At 38.6% G+C, this 23,392-nt stretch overlaps 1 protein-coding gene across 2 annotated transcripts in view; it reads right to left on the bottom strand.

Moving 5' to 3' along the window:
* Nucleotides 1-23,392, bottom strand: part of BLTP3B (bridge-like lipid transfer protein family member 3B) — a 63,433-nt gene that overhangs the window by 13,593 nt on the left and 26,448 nt on the right. For both annotated transcript variants that reach the window (XM_063322724.1, XM_063322723.1), the window contains 11 exons: nucleotides 22,716-22,898; nucleotides 21,254-21,434; nucleotides 19,839-19,922; nucleotides 13,782-13,964; nucleotides 13,562-13,680; nucleotides 11,563-11,704; nucleotides 10,601-10,794; nucleotides 7,108-8,603; nucleotides 6,504-6,679; nucleotides 4,935-5,071; nucleotides 3,202-3,352 (listed from right to left, as the gene is read on the bottom strand). In XM_063322724.1, the coding sequence (XP_063178794.1) occupies nucleotides 3,202-3,352; nucleotides 4,935-5,071; nucleotides 6,504-6,679; nucleotides 7,108-8,603; nucleotides 10,601-10,794; nucleotides 11,563-11,704; nucleotides 13,562-13,680; nucleotides 13,782-13,964; nucleotides 19,839-19,922; nucleotides 21,254-21,434; nucleotides 22,716-22,898 (3,046 nt within the window). The remainder of the gene's footprint in view (nucleotides 1-3,201; nucleotides 3,353-4,934; nucleotides 5,072-6,503; nucleotides 6,680-7,107; nucleotides 8,604-10,600; nucleotides 10,795-11,562; nucleotides 11,705-13,561; nucleotides 13,681-13,781; nucleotides 13,965-19,838; nucleotides 19,923-21,253; nucleotides 21,435-22,715; nucleotides 22,899-23,392) is intronic.

Here is a 23,392-nt window from a genome sequence, read left to right as displayed (position 1 = left end):
TCCAGGAAAATGGCTCCAGGACAGTACTGGGAAGAAGGTTTGAGCAGTCAGGAGGAACTGTATGAGTGGGTGTTTTGTGTACGTCTATTTCAAAAAGAAAAAAAAGTGGGGGAAGAGGAGGAGTGAGAACGATACTTAACTTTCTATATTCATCCCAGAAAACAGGCAAACTAGTCAACTGTTCTAGACCAAGTGCAGTCAGACAGACAGACAGCAAGAGGCAGTAACTTTATTCAAGTAATACTGCCCCAGCCTGAACATAGTACAGGTCTGAAAACTGTAGTTCAAGTTTCAGTACAGCATGCAACAGACATTGCCGGGAGCTACAGCAGTCCAGAGTAATTAATTTGATTTCCTATCTGTAGATTAATTGGGTTCCTCTTTCTATGTGGTGCCCAGTTCTCATGGATGACCTAGCACAGCAGTAAAGTCAGGGCATATGCACTTATCTGTTGGCACTGGAGTCAGGGTAGATGAACACATTGCCTATCTGGGTTAACAAAGACCAATGGGAAGAACTGTAAATGAACATGAGAATCTTCAGCCTCTGCTGTGAACCACCACCTCTCCTTTTGCCACCCCTGTGAGTAGAGGTTTCCACAACACTAACAGCCGTGATGACTCCATCCTTCAATCCTTCCAATGTTTAAGAAGTGCTAGATTTCACATGTCCCCTACCAGGGAAAAAAAAAAAATACTGCAAGTATTGCAAGTAGCAGGTACCTTTTATGACTCTACTCCAGACAGAAGGGAATTAGCTACCTACAGTCCTTGAGAGGCAGGGCAGCTCTCCAGATGGGAGAAGAATGACCACTCTGTCCAATGAGTCCCCGCAATTGGTTTGGGAAACTTTGTTTCCCTCAAAGATCTATATTCTTCCCGAAAATGAAGAGAAAGAAATAAGCAGTACTGCCCCAAGTATTTCCAGACCAGAAAAGAATGCCCGCATCACTGCCGGAAGAATGCACCAAAGTGTAGAAAACCAGCAGAAGAAAAGACCTCAACATTCAGTCTCAGCCATGAAAGTCAATCTTGGTTATCTTGCAGGTATTTGAAAGGGGCACAGTCAAGACAGGATGGAGTAAAAATTCCATTAAACAATTTGGGAGCAGCTACGAACTGCTGTTCCCTTCTCCTCCAAGCATGACAGGGTCTCAGTAGAAGCACTGTCCTTCCCAGAGTACCTCTACCACACTCCATCCCCCTTCTTTTGTTATTGCTGCCAGACAAGAGCTGATAAAGGCATCCTCCTGCAGCCAGCCCTGCAAGGAAGAGCACGTCTGCCACATGGCCCTCAAACTTATTCCAGCTATTAGGCATACTTCTCCCTTTCTGCACCTACTGCGTTAACAGTCTAGTAGGTTTTAAATGGTTATTTTTACCCAGAACACCTTCATAGACTGTAATTATGACTTGATTATTCACTGTTTTGCATAGTTCCTCGGTTTACTGGTTACAATTGTTAATTCAGCACTTGAGTAAGTTTTATTAAACGTCTTGAGCAGCGCTGATTTTTGGGGGATATTTTCTTATACTTTCGCTCACTGGTTCTTTTATCTGTGTTTTGTTACCATTAATTCATTTAAATTGTTTCTTTTGATCTGCTTCTCAAGCTTTTTCCCACCCTTGATCCTCTGGAATGCTTGCCTTTTTTTTTTTTTTTTTTTTTTTTTTTTTTTTTTTAAATAAACTGTTTTCTCCCTTAGTTCTTTTATTAGAACAAATGTGGGAGATGGGGAGCAGCAGCAGAAGATTCCTGCCTGAGTACAGAAAGCACAGCCCTACAGTGGAGATCAGAAAAGAAGAATGGGAATGACCAGCAGTGTACAAAAAAAAGTGCTTTTGGCCCACCCATCTAGATACCCACCAGGAAGAGAAAGGAAGAGATACGAAGTGTAAGTATTTGGAGATTCCAATTACATTATAACCTTTTCTCCATGAAATAATCAGCCAGTGCACAAGCCTCTCATCATCAGCTGACTGAGAAAGAAAGCAGGTTCTAGTTTTAGATCCACATGACAGCAGGAAGGTGGCATGTTCTTACCATTTACTCCCTCCTGCTTTTACAGAAGATATGACAGATAACCAGAGATCAGTTTGCCTGCCGTATGAACAAAAGGTCAGCGATGAGTCTTCCCTGCTGGACCTCCCTCTTGCCTTCAGATGCCTGAATACAACTGCAACATCACGCGACAGCTGCTCAGGCAGCAGCTGCTGGCAGCTGCTCAGCTTACCAGTAAATGGGTTCTTTAGCTACGGCATCAGAGGCCGTACCACCAAGCACAACTTCCTGAAGAAAATCCACGCTGATGGAAGGCTGGGAATAAATGGCAGCCAACAGCTGCTATAGCTGCTTCCTGGGAAAGGAGATGAACCAGAAGCAGGGAGCAGGTGCACCGGGGATCTGCCCCAAAAAACCTTACAGCGCAACAGAGCTGGCATCCAGCAATCCGTGTGGAAGGCTGGCAGAGGGGAGCAAAGCAAACTGTGACATGAAGTGGCACGCCAATACATCATGCCAAGAAAAAAACCTCCCAGTATGTGAACTAGGTTTTCTGGCAGAGAATGTATATGTACTCGCAGCCAAGAACAGCTCTGACAATACACTGGTTGATCTCGTTATGCAAATATCTGGCATGAAGCTAAACCTTGTGTTCCTATCAAGCTTTAAAAAGAAAAAAGGAGGAAAAAAAAAAAGGCTGTCCTTGCAGCTCATCTTTCCTGACACATACTAAATTTTTAACTTTTCTTAAACCACAGATTATAAACCTGTTTAAACTGTGGGTGTTAATTTAATCTAGAGAAATAGATCTTGAAGAAAAGAAACAGCCCTTCCAACCAAGGTACATTTAAGCAAAGTACCATTAGAGCAGTGAGGGAGTTCCACCTTCATAAAACAATAACATGATGTAATGCAACTTATTTGATTTTAGAAAAATAAACTAATGATCAGAACTCAATGCAATGCATATTTTTACCCACACTATCAGAAATAGTTCCATTTTCATTTCCTTCCCTTTTAACGTACAGCAATTAGGAAAGAAATCAGAGTAGATACTCTAAACCAACATAAAAAGGATGCTACGGTACTAACATAAAACTGGTTTTGTGCTTTTAGGCTAATACAGTGTTTTCATTTACTTAGAAAAAATGTTTCCAACTCCAGTTTCACAATAATGAGATCTCATTGTTAGCCCTTACCAACAGTTCTGTTGCAAAGATAGTGTCGAACACTGATATTTCCCAACTGATTTGGTATCACTTGCTTGACCTGCAGGCATATTTCTGTGTCGTCACCTCTGATGTCAATTTCACCATTAACACCAAATATTTGGAAAACCACAACAGACATCTGTCAACAAAATCAAGATAAAACAATACGAGATTATAAATTGAATTTACAGTGATTATTGTTTTTTAAGTTCTGTCTAAAGTTTTTCCCCCACAAAAAGGGAAGAATCTTTGTATCCATAACCCTTGCTCACAGAAAAGAACACCGTTTTCTCATTTCTTCTTCTTTTCTTTTTGTCCCCATTGGCTCGACTGTCTATCCAAAGACAGAAACTTGTATTCATGGCCCACTAATACCAATTCAGAATTGGCCAGAAAAGCCATGCAAGTGAGACAGCCTTTCCCCACTCTGACCAAGAGGCGTGTGACCTATGTGACACCTGAAATTTTCTAAGACTGCATTCAACTTCGTGTTTATCATAAGCACAACCAAGCATTCATGGTGCTCAATCAGACCAGGGTAAAGAACCAGGATAGGCAACTAAACTTTGGCTACCGGCATAGTAGTCAGCCCTTTTTCTCTAGTTATTGGATTACAGTATCTTTCAAAAAAACTAGCAGCCAGTTTGACAAGTCCACTTTGGTATCAGCAGATACACGTCCATCATCATTATTACTGTTTTGGCCTCATTTTTTTAATGACTTTTTAGCTATATTCCACAAGTAGAAAAAGATACGCTAACATGCATTTGCATAACAATCTGAATGAATTCTCTTTTTTCCATACTACCTATATGCACATAATTGAAAACTTATTTAAAAGGAAACAATCATTTAAATTAGCTTTTTTTTTTTGGCCCTTTTTTTTTTTTTAAACAAAGGGGATCCAAAAATATTTAAAGCAAAGGCAGGATTACATGACTAACATTACTAAAAAGGAAAACCCATCATCAAACACACAACAGATTTCAGTAAATTCACTGTCTTTCTTTGGGCCCATATACTCTTAGGTTTCACGTTCATGACCTTAACTGATACAAGAATATAGTTTAAGAAGCGTTGATTAGGGCAAGGATCAGCAAGGAATAAGCAGACAGGCAGATGGAAAAACGTGGACCCTGCATGGTGTCTCAGGGAGGGAATCTCCCTCTACATGCACCATTCTTATAATCTTCTCTAAATACTGGGCACTGTCCTGACATAATCCTGGACACGAGGCATCTCTGATCCGACCCAGGAGGGCAGTTGTTACGCCCCTATTTGCAAATACTACAGAATGCTACCAGCGCTAAGGAAACACCTCCATATAAGAGACGTCAGAGTTATGGTGCTTTATCCATACTTGATGATGTTAAAAAGCTCATTTTAAATACCATGTTCAACAGAGCATAAAAGAACATGATGATATTACAAAATATTACTATGTGCTACAGCAGAAATATCTTCTGACATTTTTAAGTGGCTCCTGTCATTTATCAACTGTGGCTATAAAGGAGATAACAAGGACAAAGGACGCTCAGCGTAACCTGGATTATAATTGTCATTTGCACCTAATATAAGTGCACTAGATCTATAGGCTTACATAATGCACAAACAAAAGCTCCCAAAACTACTTGAAAAAATCACCTCTAAAAGCATTCATTTTAGCTCTATTTTAAGGTTTAATTTACTGAAGCATGTATGCTAATGGAATTCAATATTACCATTTCTTCACTAGTCTCATGGGCATTCTCTGAAGCAGCGCTCATGGCATCTGGAGATGACCCATCACAATTTTCAATCACTGTGCCTCCTTCATGGGCATTTTCTGATGGGCTTTGACAGTTTGTGGCTGTAATACCTTCCATATATACATCAGAAAAAACGCAAAGTTAGCATAGCATAACACAACCTGGATCACTCCTGCATTACGAATAAAGTCAGTGTCTGTTGTATGCATACGTTAACTCATTTTTTAAGATTAACTGAATGGCTTATTAAACAAACATTTATGATTGAACAGCCAAATCCATTCCTCTTACAGAGAGTTCAAAGTTCTAGATGCTATGCAAGTAAGGCAGGATACAGTGACAAAACCAAAATGGCACTCCACATTGTTTAAAAAATTGTAAAGGACCTTTTTTAGTTTTCCAGATCAAATATAAAACTGATCCAGCAGAAAAATGGTTAAAGATTCCAAGCCACATATCTAAAACGCCGCACAGTGCCTTTAGAGCAAATGTTTGTGGTTTTACATATAGAGAAATAAGCTATACACACTTTCATTAGAGTGAACACGGTAGTGTTTCCTTGACAACTAGAAAGCACACAGACCTAACCTGCAGTTAAACAATAGTTAACAAGCTAAAAAGACATATAAAGATTATTTAAAATGCAAAACTTATTTTATGGCATGCTTCCACATAAGCACGTGCAGGAATACTCCTATAATCCAAATATATGACAGGTTTGCAAGTGAAGCATTCTTCTCATTATTGCTCTAGACTGAAAAGAAATCCTACAGAAAAAAATACTGTAATTCTTTATTCAAAGTAGAATTTATCGGAAAAGAAGTATCAATAAAGCCTTATCATATTTCCTGACATTAGAAAATGATTTAATCAGTTCTGCCAGAGAGCTACTAGATCATTACAATTGCATAATCCACAATGCTACAGACTATATAGGCATAACTACCATATGCCTGAATTCCTCCCTCAGATCAGGAGCAAATGCTCATACACAGGTGAGCAAAAATTGGACAAATACCTGCTGTTAGACAGTCAATAGCCAGGAACTGCTCCGTAAGGAGCAAGCTGCAAGGAGACTACTAAATCTATCTGCCCGGTAATTAGCATGGTGAGTATTAGTGAAAATCCATTTCTTTTTCATCTGCATTTAAAATTAAAGCTTCTTTACCACTTCAAGCATAACACTGATTCAGGGTACAAACCTGGAAACGCTTACAGCCAAAGTAACAGCTTTTAAGCAAAGCAGGGAACAGTTCTGCTTAATTCAGAATTGCAACATAGCACTGCAATGCTTTCACGTTCCTCAAGAGAGGAAAATTAAGTAGTGTTTAATTAAGCAGCACTATTTAAGTAGCACACCTTATTACTTTCCCTTGAAATACTGTGCTGTGAAGATAATTGATATTACTGACTGGAGAAGCTAACAGAAACGGTGTTGTAAAGTATCCAGGATTTGCTGCACTACAATCCTTTTGAGTCTTATTTTAGTAATAAACAACGTTTTCACATATTGCTTAAAGCTATTTTGTTAAACCTGCTTACCTTTCTCCAGAAAGCTTTGGCTGTCACTTCCGTCACTCTCTATCAAATGATCCTCTAGCATCATACTATCGATAGAGATGGTATCCAGAGAGACTTGTGATGGACTTCTCTTCATATTCTTGTAAGAAACAGAGAACGTAGGGAGGGTGGACGGGCAGCGTTCCTTAGGCTTTGCACTTTTAAAACATAAAGATATTAGGAAACTATTATTTCAAATTAAAGGAATTACATAGAAGTTACTTGACAAAATTCCTCTACACCAGGCAAGATATAAAAGAAAAAAATCTGATTATGCAATAATCTTTTGGCAAGAAAAAGAGATAAGCATAGAAACAACATGCATTCCTGTAGATATTTGTCAACATTCTTCTCAACCGTATTTCATAACACTTAAATGAAAAGTAAATAGTTTAAATCAATTAACAGTTCATTTCAGCTTTCTTCGAATGCTGGATACTGCATACCTTATATCTTTATATACTTTTAAAATTTTCATCTACTAGGTGTTCGCTTCTGGTGACCATTACTAGAAGTACGTGGCCAACAAGACTGATAAATATTTTCAGATAGGAGGAAAACTGATTTGGTATTAAATCTTCTATACCTTGATGAAGAGTGGGATGCAAACACTCTAACTGAAGTCACTTTCTCTTTGTTGATTTCAAGCTCTTCAGGTTCTAAGGCAGTTTCTGTTTCCAAGTCAGTGACTTGGTTAGGACAGCCTTCAGTTGTGCCTTCCTGTTCATTTAACTTATTTGAGAATATGGTTTTGTCATCCTCTTTATCAATGAAAAATTCAGTAGAATCTTCTCTCTTATTTAAAATGGATGCTGAATCCCGAGGATGCAAGCTACTTTTCTCACTTAAAGGTCCACAGACCTCCTCTGAATCACTTCTACTAAAAAGCCCACTGCTTCCTCCTTCACTCGTATCTCCCAAACCTTTATCTGATGCATCATCTGAAAATGACGTTCCTTTCTGAAAATCCATATTACTGTCCGATTTACACAAAAGAGGGTCCATTAAAATTCCTTTATTAACTTCAGCATTCAGAGGCTTGCAGTCATTTACATAATCAAAATTAGTAATATCAGCTTGCACTATCTTATTGCCAACTAATTTACTCTCTGAAGTAAGAGCTTCCCCATTTCCCAAAGGGGAAAGTTCTGATGCCACGGGACTTCCTTCTTCCGCAACTGGAGACTTACAAGGGTTTCCCTGAGTCACTGGATGGAGCAGTAAGGCTATTTCTGCACTTTTCAGTAGGATCCCAATGCAGACATCCGTTTGCTTTGCAGGTTTTCCTGTCACTGCTTCTACATCATTCCTTAAGTTTTCCAGGAGCAATACAAGAGATTCATGAAGAAACAGCAAAAAAAGATACTGGTAATGGTTGATCTGCACGCTTACGTGTTTTTGAACGTGGACAAGAACATGTACATCTGCATCAGAAGAGCTTTCAGAAAGCACTCCTGAAGCGTCTGACATTTGAATGCCATTAGTCAAGGGCTCCGTCTCACTGCTGTAATATTCCTTTAGAAGTTTTTTACGTTGGAGTCTATTAGCAAGATCACTAGATTCACTTTTTGGAATGTTCAAAGCTGTCTGATTATGTGATAAAAGCTCTTTTTGCGACTTGGCAAATCTTACTGGCTGGCAAATCCAAAGTGAAAGCGGGAATGAGTCCACAAAGCTTATTGGTCGGCCTTTCCCACTTTTTGTTCCTTCGTAATCTATCCAAAACTGGGAAAAATGCAAGGCCCAAACATCAGTAGCTGCAGATGTCTTTAATGCGTATTTATTCAATTTTGGGATGATATAACCTTTATAAACATCGTGCATTTTAGTATCTTGTTCATGAGCATGTCTCTGGAAGATTGGATGCAAAAGATTAAAATTCTTCTGGGATTTAGGAAAAGTGGTGAAAGTTCTACTGAAAAATTCACAGTCTTTGAAGTTCTGAAACAACGCTTCTAGATCAGAGTGTCTGCAGTTTGGCGAGTATCTTGTATTCGTAGCAATCATCTCTGAACTTTGAATGGAAAGTGCGCGAGGTTGATCTCTATGAATTTCAGGTTTGTTTTCAGATGGGACAATGAACTGCAAGACAGAAACATATTTTGTCTAGTTAGAAATTGGTAAATTAAGAAGGTATACAATTCAAGAAACAAAATAATAGCCGTGATAACTAAAATGAAAGAATATAATTACGATTTTATGAGAACTCAAGTATGCTAACACAGAAGAACAGGGATAAGTCAGGCTCACAGATTATTATTTGCGTTTCCTCTAATTTTTTAAGAAGAATGCTTTGGCATCGAAAACTCAATGTTTGTACAAAAACGTAAGGGTCTCAGGCTTTTCTTATCTGAAGGATTTAGATTTAGGTCAGCTATATTAGGCTGAAGTTTCCAATTTCTTCAACTCAGAAACAGCTTGGCAGAAAGTTTCTTCCAGTGTTCCAAGCATTTACAACTTTGAACTCAAATTACAATTCTCTGGTTTTCAATCTGATTTGTCAAATAGGGTTTTTCACTACACTGAGTACTACAGTATTTTATTTCTGTGTTAAAACAGAAGGAGACAATTAAACGTGTTAACAAAGCTAATATTCTTAACATTGCAGAATATGGAACAGGTGACCATTTTTGTGACCATTATCTGATAATCATAATAATTTTTTTCATAATAAAAATAAAAATATATTCCAACTCCTAAAAAACAACAAAATAGTTCAGTATACTGGATTTAATTTAACTTGCACATCTTTAGTGCACGTTTTAAAGGAAATATACATTTTATGCCAAATCCTGTATCTGATATTGTTAACATGGACCTTGGCCACACTAGCTTTGCTAGTATCAGTGACACTACCTTCTGTCATAGCATCTCCGTGCAGATTCTAGAGAGATCAGAGTAAAAAAAGTCACCCTAGAGACACTTAAAAGGTGGGAGTGATAAAGCTTCTTCATGTAAATAACAAAATAACCAAATATGTCACTATATAATAATTAACTATATGATATGTAAGCATCAAGCACATCAATAATAAAAGACTCGTAATTTGCTAGAATAAAAATAATGCAGTTAATACAGGGGGGAAATACTTAATATGAATCAAAGTTTGAGGGATTTAAGAACACTTTTACTTTGATCTTCTCTTATTTTAGTGGGCTATTCACATACAGTAATTCAATATTAGATCAGTCTGTATTTGTAGCTGCCTGGTTGTTGGCTCTCAATAATTGTTTTTATTCAGTACAAACCGTGTCCTTTTAAAGTTCCATTAAATATGCACCAAGGGCCTTAGGAAGATAACCATCTCTCCATATGCTGACTTTTTAGCCTTCTTGAAACCTCTCCTGTGGGCATCATCAAAAAGACTCACTGTTTTGTTCGCCTCTGAACCTTGGAAAGAAAGGTCCAATGCAAACTGGCGCGGTGGTGGTGGAACTGTCTGTTCAATAATCTTTCTCCTCCACTGAAGGAGAAGACAAGGGAAGCAAAAATTTGATGTTCAGCTGCATTAACAAGCGCCACTCCTCTGGAATAAATATATAGGGAACCTGTGTACATGAACTACTTCCAAGGGCCAGCATGAAACCATAAATGGTGAGAATGGGTTTTGGAGAAGGAAATTAACCTTCAGATGAACTGCTTTCTTTACTCCAGGCACTCGCTAACAAGACAGAAGGGTTTTGATATACTACAAGCAGAGGAACAAGGGAGGGCTCTTGCATTAATACAAAGTGCAAACACGAATTTTTTGCTAGTTGTTTTTACTTGAGTGCTCAATTTTTTTTTCTTTGCTACATCAGCTTCATTGAACACAGTGAAATAATTTGTTAATACTCCCATTGAGGTCTTCAACACAAAACCAAAATACCCATAGCACACAGATGAAGTAGTATGGAATGGTATGTCTGTCTTCAAACCATCGTACTCTGCACAGTTTTCCAGAGCAGCATTGCTTATTGCACGGGTGGTTTGTGCATTCGTTTGTCCATTTGTTCCTTAAGCTGCTTTGCTAATGGTTTTTCATAATAAAAGTATTTTCTTCCAAGGAACCAGAAAACCCCTCCTCAGCGACAGCGTACCTTTAACATTAGTCCATCAACTCTAATGTCAACATGTTCATCTGATTTTGAATTGTCGTTTAACTTGTACATGGCCATGAACTGAATAAGACTCTGTTTCAAATCCAACACAAACTGATTTAGCCAAAGAATACTCCTCTCATCCAGGGTGAACTGTAAAGCATTCAGCTGGCCATACAAATTCGGACATGGAACTAAAAGAGAAAAACAAAACAAAATCATGAGAATAAGTGAAGCGTTTAGAGATTGTCTTCTGGTTTGTTTTTTAAGAACAACTGCAGACTTACATTTTCACCAGTATTTTACACCAGAATGGAAACCCATTCCTTTGGTCCCGAGGAAGAATAAATTGCTAGGGGACACCTAAAGTGATGCTTCTTTCTTTCACTCCAAGCAAGTAACTGAATTTTTGAATGTAAAAGCTAATATTAGAATAGAATTAAGTCTAAGGAAAGGGGGAGAGTGTCCTCATTACAGAGGAAGGGCAGGACCAAGGAGATACGCTGTCCTCAAGTCCCATCCTCAAGAAATCCCCTGACATTTATGTATATAAAACAGGGCCAGCCCCATAACACATTAATAAAAATAACTCCACCAGATCTCTGTTGCATCTTAGATACCGCTGCAACAGTTTCAGTTCTTTTCTGTAGCCACTGAGTTCTTCTATGTGGCCAGAGAGCAGAACTGCAGAAACAATACATGCATGCTGGAGAATGAATAATTTATGTGTCAGTAAAAATGCTGGGAGTGTTTTCAGACTTAAAACCCATGTTTATAAAAAAAACCCCAGTATTTACAGGAGTTTGCCAGGAGTAAGCACTGTGGAAATGGAGCAGTGTTGTGTTCTTCCACTGTAAAAAGCCATTACCTATTTCCAATTGCCAACCTGGATGAGTATGAAGCTTCATAAAGGTGAAAGTAACAAAAAAATTTCATGGCTCAGTACCAAAAAAAAGTCTTACTAGGAAAGTCCTTTCCATCTGGGTAGTAATATTCAGTGAATTCAATATGAATAGCTGGCATTTCTGGTGGAAGATAAAGCGACTTTTTATTGCAAGAGATCAGAGCTTTAGGGGAAGAACGACACTGGTCCGCTGTTGAAACCTGTGAAAGAGAAAAGATTAATTTCATTAATACATTACATTTTTATGAATCATTAAGCATTTGTAGTTGCAAGGCACTACCCCTAGTAGGGTAACATTCCACTGCTCTCAGATGTAGATCCCCAACTACACAAAGTGCCAACAACAAGAAACACCTAGTTGCCTTGTAGCAAAAGCAATCCGCATAGAACTGTTTCACAAGAAAACTAGATAGTACTAACGGTACCAGATCCCATTCCTTCATGTGAGGCACGAGGCAGCAGGTCACTTTCAAAGGCGTTCAGTAGAAGCCTAGAATGATCTGATACCTTTATTGCAAACATTACAGCTCCTGTACAAGCAACTATGCTAGGACATGGTATACTGGCACACCATCCGTCCAAAAGGATCCCATATCTAGATGATAAGGCATAGATAAGCTAGGTAAGTTTACTACCGAAGTGTTAGGAAGTCCTTGTACTGTCGTAAGGACAGGTTCCAGTACATGGGACAACCTGACTGTATACTGCTAAGCAAGGTGTTCAGCAGGCACCTGGCAAAGCTATGTATGCCCAAAGGTCTACTTCACAGGAGAATCAAGACACTATACAACAGTAATCCTCCTGTTCCTGTTTCTTTCCAATGTAAATTATGAAAGAAGAAAGAGATCACCTTTTGATATATATTTGACCTTAAATTTCTTGGAAGGTACCCTAGTTTAAAAAGTATGTTGTCAAAAAAGCTCCTTCATCCAACACTTAGTAGGTCAGACTGCTAGTTTGAAACTAGCCAACATATTAATATTGAATATATGATGATGTCTACTTGCATTAGTTTCACTGGAAATAATGAATATATAACCTTTATAAGCCTGCTTCACTCTGTAGCTGTTTTCAAGCTGCAAACATTTCTCTATTAACACATACAAATATTCAAATAACAACAGATTTATTTAGAAAAACAGCTTTTTGTAAATTGTATCAAAATAATGACAATTAAAAAAAATGAAAATATATTTGTGTAGGGAGGAGGAGACAAGCATCTAAAGAGTTGAAGGCAAATGAAAACACCAACAGTACAAAATATTATAAAACCACTTCAAATCCAGATGAAGGCTCCTGGCAGCAAGCTGCAACCTCCCACTCTACCAGAAGTGATATGGCAAAAAAGCATTGAAAATTGGAACCAGAGCAAGTAGAAGTCACAATGACTAAGGGCACACACCAAGCATTTTTGTTAGGACCTGAAATTTAGAGTAGAATCCCCTATATCACTACCATTCTGCCTTAGAGATATACTCCTCCTCTATTCCAGTTGCTTTCTATCTGCACCAAAGACTGAATATGAAGAACAACCAGCAACTAAAACTACTCAAATTGGAGGGGAGGTGGGAGAAGAAAAATAAAGAAAAAAAAAGGTTAAATTGTCTACTCAGAATATTACTGGAGGAGGGAGGGACTGGACAAAAAAAAAAAATTAAAAACTCTTAACATTTAAAAAAAAAAATAATCCATGTACTTTGAAAAAGATAACAATAAGAAACGCATAAAATACAAATGCCATATTAAAATACATATTCAAATACTGGGTACCTAACATAATACAACGAAAAGATGAAATTCCAAATGTCAGGATTTGGGGAGCAGTAGAACTTGGATCCAAAACATAATTGTGATGGGGTATCATCTAATATAAAGTTGGTAAGAAAATATCCACCAGTTTTAACAAAGCAGAAGCAGGCCCATAAAGGTCCAATCCAATAATGAATGGAATGACTTCTATTAATTTCAATGGGCTTTGGAATTGTCCCTTAAAAAACATAGTTACATAACAGTCAAGGGCAAAGCAGCCCCAGTTTTACTAACTTCAAGAAATGTACCTGATATATATTGAAATCTGCAAGTCTAACCACAATAGGACTAGACATCAGTTTGCCCTTTGGTTGTTGGGAAGATACAGAGGAAGCCCTAGATGTTCCTTTCGGTATCTGTTCCTTGCCTGTAGGAAAGAATAGTGATGGATCATTGAAAAGCACAGTCTTTTTTAGAATAGTTTTAACATTTCATGGAATTAGAGCATTAGTGATGCAAAGAAAGTACCTGTTTGTAGGTTCTGAGAAGAAACAGCAGGCAGTGATTTGGGAGGAGAATCTATGACCTGGTCCTTCACAGCCTGCTTAAGCAATTCAACGTTGCTTTTGAATTCATTTAGTAATTCTTTGGCCCATCCACTTCTGGTTTTAGTGGCATCACTATAATGCATCCAGTGATCGCAGCTGTCTCCTGCAAATAAGAGGAATGGAGGAAATATTAACTCATTTCAAAGTTTGCTTTGAACTGGATAACAAGCTTCCACTATTTCACAATTCTTCTTCAAAATATAATCTCATTGCATGCTGCAATTACAGAACAACAGAAGTTGTAACAGCCATTAAAACAGAATTATATACCACATAAAATCAAGTCTCACTGCTTCACAAAATCACTCAGAAAACAATATGATATTGCCACCTGCCTTTTAACACCACTAACTAGTGTTCAAAACATCATTGAATATTTCCAGTTCAGAGAAACTTGATGACACATTGATGTCATATGTGAGAACACGTAAAAAAAATGTTTCACTGAAGAAAAAAGAATATGCCAGAGCAAGTAACAGAACAATGTTCTCATGCTCACTTTTTCCAAGCTTATCTTTCCTGACAGAACTGTGTCCTAAGAAACTGCTGGTCCCTTTCCAGAAATTAATTCTTTTTGTCTTGGCTCTCTAGCACCTTTAGGGCATGCAAACCCAAAGGTAAGTTCAATCAGTGCTGCAGCACAGCCTTAAAAAAAAAAAAAAAAAAAAAGAGTCCAGTGGAAATTCTTTTATTCCCAACATGTTTCTGTTGGTCAAGTATTTAAACCTCTGAAAGAAACTGAGATCTCTTCCAACAGTCCCTGTAAAGACAGCCTACTAACCTGTTCAATCATAAGGACGCAACGCAAGTAAGTTCAAGTGGGACATCCCTCTCTACATACCAGCATGTGAAAACTTACTTTATTTAGAACTTAATGAGGTTTTGGACACTTACACTGGAGATGAGTAGATATGGTTGCTATTAAAATAGGAAAATGCTTTGTGAAAAAATTGTGATTTCAAGTCCAAATGCACAGATTTCAGCGTGGAAGAAATGTTAAGGGAAGGGCCTATCACAAGAGATGATACCACTGAAGAGATGATTGTACCACAAGAGATGATTCCCCACCCTCCTGCCTCACAGCCTTTTGATGGTTATTCACATCTTTCTAGCTAAGGAAGAAGAGAAAGGAACAGGGAAGAAAACAGGAGAGCAAGAGGACAAAGATACGTGAAATTCGAGTCCATGAAGCTGGGATTTTCCAAAATAGGGGTGAAGTGGGGTCACCCCAAGCGTATGCACATAAACTCTGAAGTACCTACAGGACAGCAGCATTATAGGGAAAGCTCTCGTACCCCTTCTGGGAAGTTAGTATGGGCAGGTGCCTCTCTGAAATGCTCGCACACCAACACATGCAGCATGAGGAACATGTGGGAGCAGGAGGAATCAGAGATCTGCGCGCAGTTGCACGGCTCTGATCTCATTGGGATCACAAAGACATAGTGAGATAGCACACACAACTGAAATGCTGTGAAGGATGGACACAGGCTCTTTGGGAAGCACAGGCCAAGAAGGCAAGGAAAGTGAACTGCCCCCTTCAGTGATATCAGTGGTAACACATGGAACGCTGCCATGGGATGGATGATAAGGCAGCTGAGTGCTTACAGGTCAGGATTAGAGGACAGACCAACAAGGACGATGTTGTGGTGGATGTCTGCTACAGACCATCTGATTAGGAAGATCACAGAATCACAGAATAGTTGTGGCTGGAAGGTCATGAGGCCCTCTTCGGAAAACTGGAAGAAGTATCACGTTCACAGACCCTGGTCCTCATTAGGAACTTTAGCCACCCCCATATCCGCTGGAGGGACAACACAGCAAGACACATGCAATCCATAAGGTTTCTGAAAGTGAGATGATGACCACCTCCTAACACAGCTAATCAAGGAGCTAAAGAGAGCCATGATCCACTGGACCCAATTCTTACGAAAAAGTAAGAACTGGTCAGGGATGTAAAAGTCAGGGGGCAGCCTTGGCTGCAGTGACCATGACATGGTGGAGTTCAGGATTCCGAGGGGAAGGAACAAAGCAAAAAGCTGAATGACAAGCCAAGGAGACAAGTCTCCTTCAGGTCTTCATGAGAGCAGCCTTTAGCCTGCCTGAAAGAACATTGTGGGATATAACCCTGGCCAGAAGGGTCCAGGAGAGCTGGTTGATGGTTTGAAACCATTTCAAAACATATTAAGGACACAAAGGCGATTGAGAGTCCATGTGCATGGATTTATGATGGAGAAATCATGTCTGGTGAACTTTACAGCCTTCTACTATGAGATTACTGGCTTGATGGCCATGGGGAGAGCAGTGGATGTTGTTTACCTCAATTTTAGCAAGGCTTTCAACACTGTCTGTAACATGCTCAGTGACAAAATGATGAAGTACTGACTAGGTAAGTACACAGTGAGGTGGACTGGAAACTGGCTAAACTGTTAGTCTTTGAGGGTTGGAATCTGCAACATGAAGTCCAGCTGGAGACGATCATCTGTGGTACACCCCCGGGGCCAATACTGGAGCCAATATATCCTCCTTAGTAACCTGGATGATAGGGCAGAGTGCACCTTCAACAGCTCTGCAGATGGTACAAAACTAGGAGGAATAGTTGATACACCAGGTGGTTGTGCTACCATTCAGAGGTAGGTAAGGCTAGACAAGTGACCCAACAGTAATCTCATGAACTTCAAAAGGAAATCCAAGTCCAGCATCTAGAGTACAGGTTAGATGCTGATCATCTGGGAAGCAGCTTTGCAGAAAAAGAAGCCAAACCTGAAACACTAAGTTCAATATGAACCAGCAATGTGTCCTTGATGCAAAGCAATCCAACAGCACCTTGGGTTGCTTCAGAAAAGTATTTCCAACAGACCAAGGGAGGCAATACATGCCCTTTGCTCAACCCTAGTGGGACTACATCTGGAGTGCTTGGTCCAGTTCTGGGCTCCCCAGTGTAAGGTGGCCATGGACTTACTGGAGTGAGTCCAGCAAATGGTCACAAAGATACTTAAGGGACTGGAACACCTTTTAAGGAAACGGTGAGATAGCTGGGATCATTAAACCTGGAGAAGAGAAGGCTCAGGGGGATCTTACCAATGTGTGTAAGTGACTGATAGGGGAGAGTAAAGATGAGGGAGCCAGATTCTTCTCAGTGGTGCCCAGTGACAGGACAAGAGGCAATGAGCACAAAGTGAAATACAAGAAATTCCACTTAAACATTAAAAACAAAAAAAAAAAACACCAAAAAAACCAACAAAAAAAGCACTTTTCTACTGTGAGGGTGGTAAACACTGGACTAGGTTGCCTAAGGAGGCTGCAGAGTCTCCACCCTTGGACTTATTCAAAACCTAACTGGACACAACCCGTGAGAAGCTAACTTTAATTGCCATCACTTTAATCAGAGGGGTTGGACTAGACAATCTCCAGAGGTGCCTTCCGTCCTCAACTATTCTACATCTCTATATAAGGAGATGTAATTGCCACATTTATCTGTGAAAAGTCAAGAGCAGGCCAGATTGTAACAAGAAAACAATATTTTAGTGGAGCTGGCACTGACGTTTCTACCATCAGAATTTATTGCGAATTGCCCAGGAAGAAAATGCTTTCCAATTTCAGATCTTGTCTCAATACCTCAGCTTGATCAAGAATTTCCTGTACTGCAAAATGTCCTGCATGATGGCAAAGCAGCAGCTTTCTCTGATCATTCTCTCTGTACAGCAACACATCAGCTGCACAGATAACGGATCTGGATAAAAGCTTCTACGAGAGCAGGTCTGGGAGAGAGCAGGTCTAGAAAAGTGATGGACTGCTGCACGCACAGGTTTACAACACCCGGTAAGTCTGTCTTATTGTTAGGGTCATCGTAGTCAACGGACACACAACCTGTTTCATTTTTCCCAAATACTATAAAAGGCTGTTGTTGGAAGGCTTGATTTTCAATGGGCTAGAAATTTACCCTACAGCAATTATGCCTCAGACACTTTAGAGTCTTTCTGGGTGGGGTCTATTACAAAACCATAGAACACCTCCCACCCCCCCAAGAACCCAGTCTGCAAAATAATTAATTTTTGAGGGCTTTTTCCTGAAGGGTTAATCACAATTTCCAAGAAGACTATACCAAAAGAGCTATTTCTAAATATTCCATAGGCCAGAAAGGTACAAAACCAGAAAACAGTCTGGTAACAGTCACAGCAGTATATAGCCGTTTCCTCCTTGCCCACTGTTATAGAGCATTAATATGGTGTAGTCCTTCAGCATGCGATATTGCAGAGCCTTGACTTCAGGGTAGGAATCCTCTGCACGTCAGGTGATAGCCTGATACAGCAGTATATAGAGGCACGATACCTACACGACTAGAGAAATCCCTTTGAACTTTCAAGATAATATGTGCTCCTTTTACTTTGAGTAAAAGGGACTCTCCCTTCTGTGATGATAGCTTGTCCATAGAATTTCCACACTCTTCTAAAGTGGTGAGAAGATGATGACCTCTTAAAGTGGAAAAAGAAACTTTCTGGCATGTTCCCCTCCCCTCTAGACATACACCCTATTGGATCGACCACCACAACCTTTGGCAGTTTTTTGTCATAGCTTATTAGTGAGATCTAGGTTTCTGTTACTTAAACGTACTTGTACAAAACACTATGTAAGACGGCAGGAGAACACTACCTTTAGAGGCACCACCTTTGCTCTGCAGACGATCCTTTCCAGCTCTGGTTTCATGTAGTGGGCGTTATGTCCCAGGTAGCCATTACCTAAAAGCATTCTCAGGGAGCTTCTAACATGCCCATCCAAGAGCCTACAGTGCATGGTTCAATCTGGCCAAGAATCCTTCCAAAAGAAACAATCTATTTATTTTCCTGGTTCTCTATGTTTTCTCTGAGCAGCGCACACAGAAATCACAGCCAGATCAGACCCTCGCTTAGACATGGCAGGAATCGGAAGTGACAATAAATGAAAAACATAGCTGCGTCACAAGACAGGCGTGTGCTAAACCTCTGTAACTTAAGGTCACACTTTCATAGAACGGGAAACCACTATCACAAATTTCAAACCATATTAGGCCAATCTATAGCAAAGAAAGAATACCGGGTTTTTTAAGCATATTCTTTTCTGTGGCTGTGTATGTTTATTTGACCCACACTAAACTACACTTTTTAAGGTACAAAAACTATACTTACTACTTATAAATGAAATAGATTTACATTACGGGATTCCATCTGCAACCATGAGTGACAAGAAGGACATGAGGCAAGCTACAGTTAATTAAAATCTTTAATGCATGTGGATAATCACTCCAAAATGACTAGTCTGTGTTAGTAAAAAGCAACAGAAAGCACAACCAACTCCCCCACCAACTAAAAGCCCCTCCACTGTACTAGACTGTCTTTGATCTCAAATTCAACAGCAAACTGATTCTGTCTCTTCTAAATATTTTAGATTTATGAAAAACATATTTACTAGAAATAATTTGTAAAAAATGTTTCTTTGGAAATTGCTAACATCTGTTTAATAACAATTCCTTAACAAAAGGCTATATAATTGAACCTCTGCACAATGGTATTCTTGTTTAGCAAAATAAAATAAAAAACATTGCTTAGAAATTGACATAAAATGATAGACTTCTTTATGGACAACAAATTCTAGCAGATTGACTCTTGCAAATATCCAATTAGTGAATTCTCAATCTGCGATGCTGCCTTCCTCTGTCAACACACAATTCTTTTTGTGTCAGAAATGTGTAAACACCATTTTGTTGACCAAACAGAACAGTGAAAGGAAAAGTGTTTGGCCTAAAATAGCTCATTCACAGAAATTAAATTGGTTCCCAGATTGTTTCGTTTTGCATATAGAAGAAAATAAAAAGGTATGTATTTCAAATGCTCAGAACATTATAATCCAAGCTGTACACATATACACACACAAACAATTTTTTTTAGTATTCAAGCAAGAGAGTTACATTCACAGGTAACTCACAAAATGCTCACTTTCATACCTGCTTTGTGAAATGGATAATAGTCCACTGTTAAATAGCTGAAGGAAAGCTGCATGGCCCCTCCTGTAACACGTCTATTTGAATCTGTAACGTAAAACAATGCTCAGCTTCGCAGACATTGTACTTAGCATGTTAGTTCTCACGTTGCAGCATTCCTTTAAACACCTAACAGCTACTTCCTCCTCTGTACTGGCTCTCCTTACAACCTCATTATCTTCCCTCAAAATTTTCATTCATGTCGTCTTCACCGGTTTCTAAGAATCAGCTTATAGAACTCCATGGTCTGTGCTCAGTCACTACTAACAAATTGCATATTAAGTGCTACTAAAAAGTAGAGACAGCTCTTTGAACACATACAACTGCAATTTTCCTGAAACAAAACTTTTCACACTGAATATATGATTATGATCAGTCATTCAAAGTCAACAGTTACCGTCAAGAATATTGTAAATCTAATTTGTTTTATTTAATTTCACAAATATTATTGCAGTGAAGAGGCCTTCTGAGAGCGCTCTGTTCTGATTTTTCTACTGCTAAATTTAAACTTCATGGCCAAAAATAAAGGACCAATGAAGAGATCTCACTAAGAATGATAAATCTCCTCTGCAGTAAGGAAATATGTCTCTAGCCAGTGAACCTTATGCTCTGCTGCACTGCAAGTGTCTTCCTTAATCAAGGAAATACATTCACGAAAACCTAAGTTTTTCAATACTTTTTTCTTCAGCAGACCTTGTATGCCTCTATAAATTTTTCAGTGACTAGCCAGCTCCTTGGATATACACTGACATGTCATTCTCTTCTGATCAGTTTTAAAAGGCATAAAGAAAAGTGTCATTTGTCTTCTTTCTTTCTGGTTCTAAATATGACTATGTACAATAGTCTTTCTTTAAAAAAAAAAAAGTACAAGTATTACATACGAAATTATAAGGCCACAGAACACTTGTTCCATTATTGCTATGTGATGCAGAGGATAACAGATTCTCTAAATTGAGAGCACAAAGAGGACTGCTCTATTATTAGTCTGTATTTTATAGAAGTATTACAGAAGCAGATTGTATAGTGACCCTTTCAAGCCACAGTAATGTTGCCACTGCATTCTTCATAACCCAGTTAACTTATAATATACACGAAAAAACCCAGCAGTAACGATCTGACTGGACAGAATCAGTTTCTAGAAGACAGGAAAAGGACTGAAGCTTCTAGCACTCTTTGCAGTTTTTATTGCATTTATTCTACAATAATTACATTTAATAATGAAATGTTGTCCTGCCTAGAGGCATCTAACTAATTTTAAATGTGTGTCTACCAACACTGAAGACAATTCTGAATATTCCTTTAAAATAAAGACTCTTGATTAACATGTCTTCTAAAGATGATTATGGTTCACAGGCATGCTACTTTAAAAAAAAAGTTACCTTTTTCTTTAGAATGGATATCATCACATATATGTAGGTCCAAATGGGAAATTACTAAGTGATGAGAAGTTTCTTTAACATCAAAATCATTAAACAATTTTACTATTGCGTCGTTTTGATCAGGTGCTGCTGTTGTCTGGTGTGCTTTCACCTGCTGAGAGCTGGGTGCTGGGGCAGAGCTCTGAAAAAATATTTAGCCATATTGGTTTATAAAGTTTATCCTTCCTTCCAAGCCTAAGTATCCTTTTACTTACTCAAATCAGGCCTTTGAAATAAGGGAAAATCTGCACCACTTGCATTCACCTTGGATCATTACTGAGGTTTAAGGGTGCTGTTTTAGCCAAAAGCTGAGCGTATGGCTAGGTGTTACAAAGAGGTAATGCCAGTGCATCCCCTATTCTCTTCTTCCCCCCCCCCACTTCTTTAGACCCTTGTCACTTGCAGCACTGGTATTTTTCTAACTTTTGTTGGAGGCTGTTTGGGGAACTAAACCAGCAGAAAACCATCAATTTTTTGTTGGGCTCATTTCTGCTAGTTTAGTTCCCCAATCTACCTCACAACAGGGTCAAACGTGAGCTGGTGCCAGTACCAGGGGACTGAAGAATCAGGACCTCCCTGCTCAGTACCAGCTAACCATTAGATCACTGTAGCTAAACCATCAAATCACATCAAAAGTCATCAGGACCGCCACAAGAACTGAACTCTCCATTACAGTATACTAGCTTTATTGCAAGAGATTCTATACAAATGACTTTACTCGACCAGTCTTAGTAATAAATTATGTTTTATTTTTATAGTACTATCTTTTATCAGTGTATTTGTGCTGCTTCTTCACAGACAACAAGAGGTCCCTCCCCCCCAACGCTCACAAAGCCCAGTTGGTCTAGTCTGCTGTATGTGCTGAAAGACACTCAAGATTTATGTAAGACACGCAGCATCCATGCCAGCAGAAATATGTTAAAAGTAGGATTATTCTTCACTATGTATTCCAACAACAGAGCTGCATGAAAGAAAGCTCTTCCTAAAAGCTGACTTTTCATTACCATGAAAACAAACTGGGTAGGCACTTTAAATCACTATAGTAAGCATATCTATCCACAGATTAAGGGTTACCTTAGTGTATATTAATTTTTTTTTAATTCATAACCAGAAAATATTTGGAAAGCAAATTTACTAAACAGTTAATCAACTATTAAGTAAATATAAAAATCTAAATACTCTGTACATGGATAAAGTAATGCAACTTCTTTTTCTTTCCTGCAAATTAACATCAATATACAAAATCTTGTAAAATAAAGTCTACTTTATACTACTGTGATTCGTTCCCAGCGGAATTTAAGATATACAGCTGAATGAAAATGAGTAACTGAACATTCTCTAAAATAAATTAACACAACTAACAGCACTGTGTTGTATTTTAGAACACCTGATAATGATACGGTGAGACAATCAGTTATCGTACCTGTGCTGTTTCAGAAGCCGTTTCAGAAGCCAAGCTTTTTCTCTGTTCCGTTGACTTCTCTATGGCTTCACTAAGAGATTTGGCATACTGCACCATGGCTTTCAACTGGGAATCAGTCAAAACCCAGAGCAAATCATCCAGAATCAAAACCAGCTTTGATGCCACTACATTACAATCCTTTAACTGTAGAATAAAAATTTAAACAAGTCAAATGGGTCCATTAAATACTTACATTTCTTACCTCAAATACAAGAAAAAAGTTGAATGCAGAACCACATTTCCCAAAAAGCAGATTTCTTCCATATAGATAACAAACACATTTTTTACGTCAAATTGTATTCCTCTCATGAACTAAAAAGTACATAAGACAGTATATTTATGCCTCGCTTTTTATTAGTTTGGTATGCATTGGATATTAAACTGATGCATTTCTCTAAATGTAAGAAATGCAAATATTGCCTGAATCTAGAGAGGTACGAGAACGTGCATCATCATAAATGAAATCGTTTGAACTGCAGAGCTTTATTAGTAGGATCAGTGCAAGGCCTTCATCTTCAGATACTAACTGCAATATTTCTTGTAAACTCTACAGTCTTAACAATTATATGTTATTAAAAATTTAGTTCAGGGAATTCTACGTTTTATATGGCCCAAATTTAAAACCTTTACTATGTGCA

This window comes from Chroicocephalus ridibundus, chromosome 1 (assembly GCF_963924245.1).
Source record: "Chroicocephalus ridibundus chromosome 1, bChrRid1.1, whole genome shotgun sequence".
NCBI classification, from domain to species: domain Eukaryota; kingdom Metazoa; phylum Chordata; class Aves; order Charadriiformes; family Laridae; genus Chroicocephalus; species Chroicocephalus ridibundus.
This window is presented reverse-complemented; position numbering and strand designations above follow the sequence as displayed.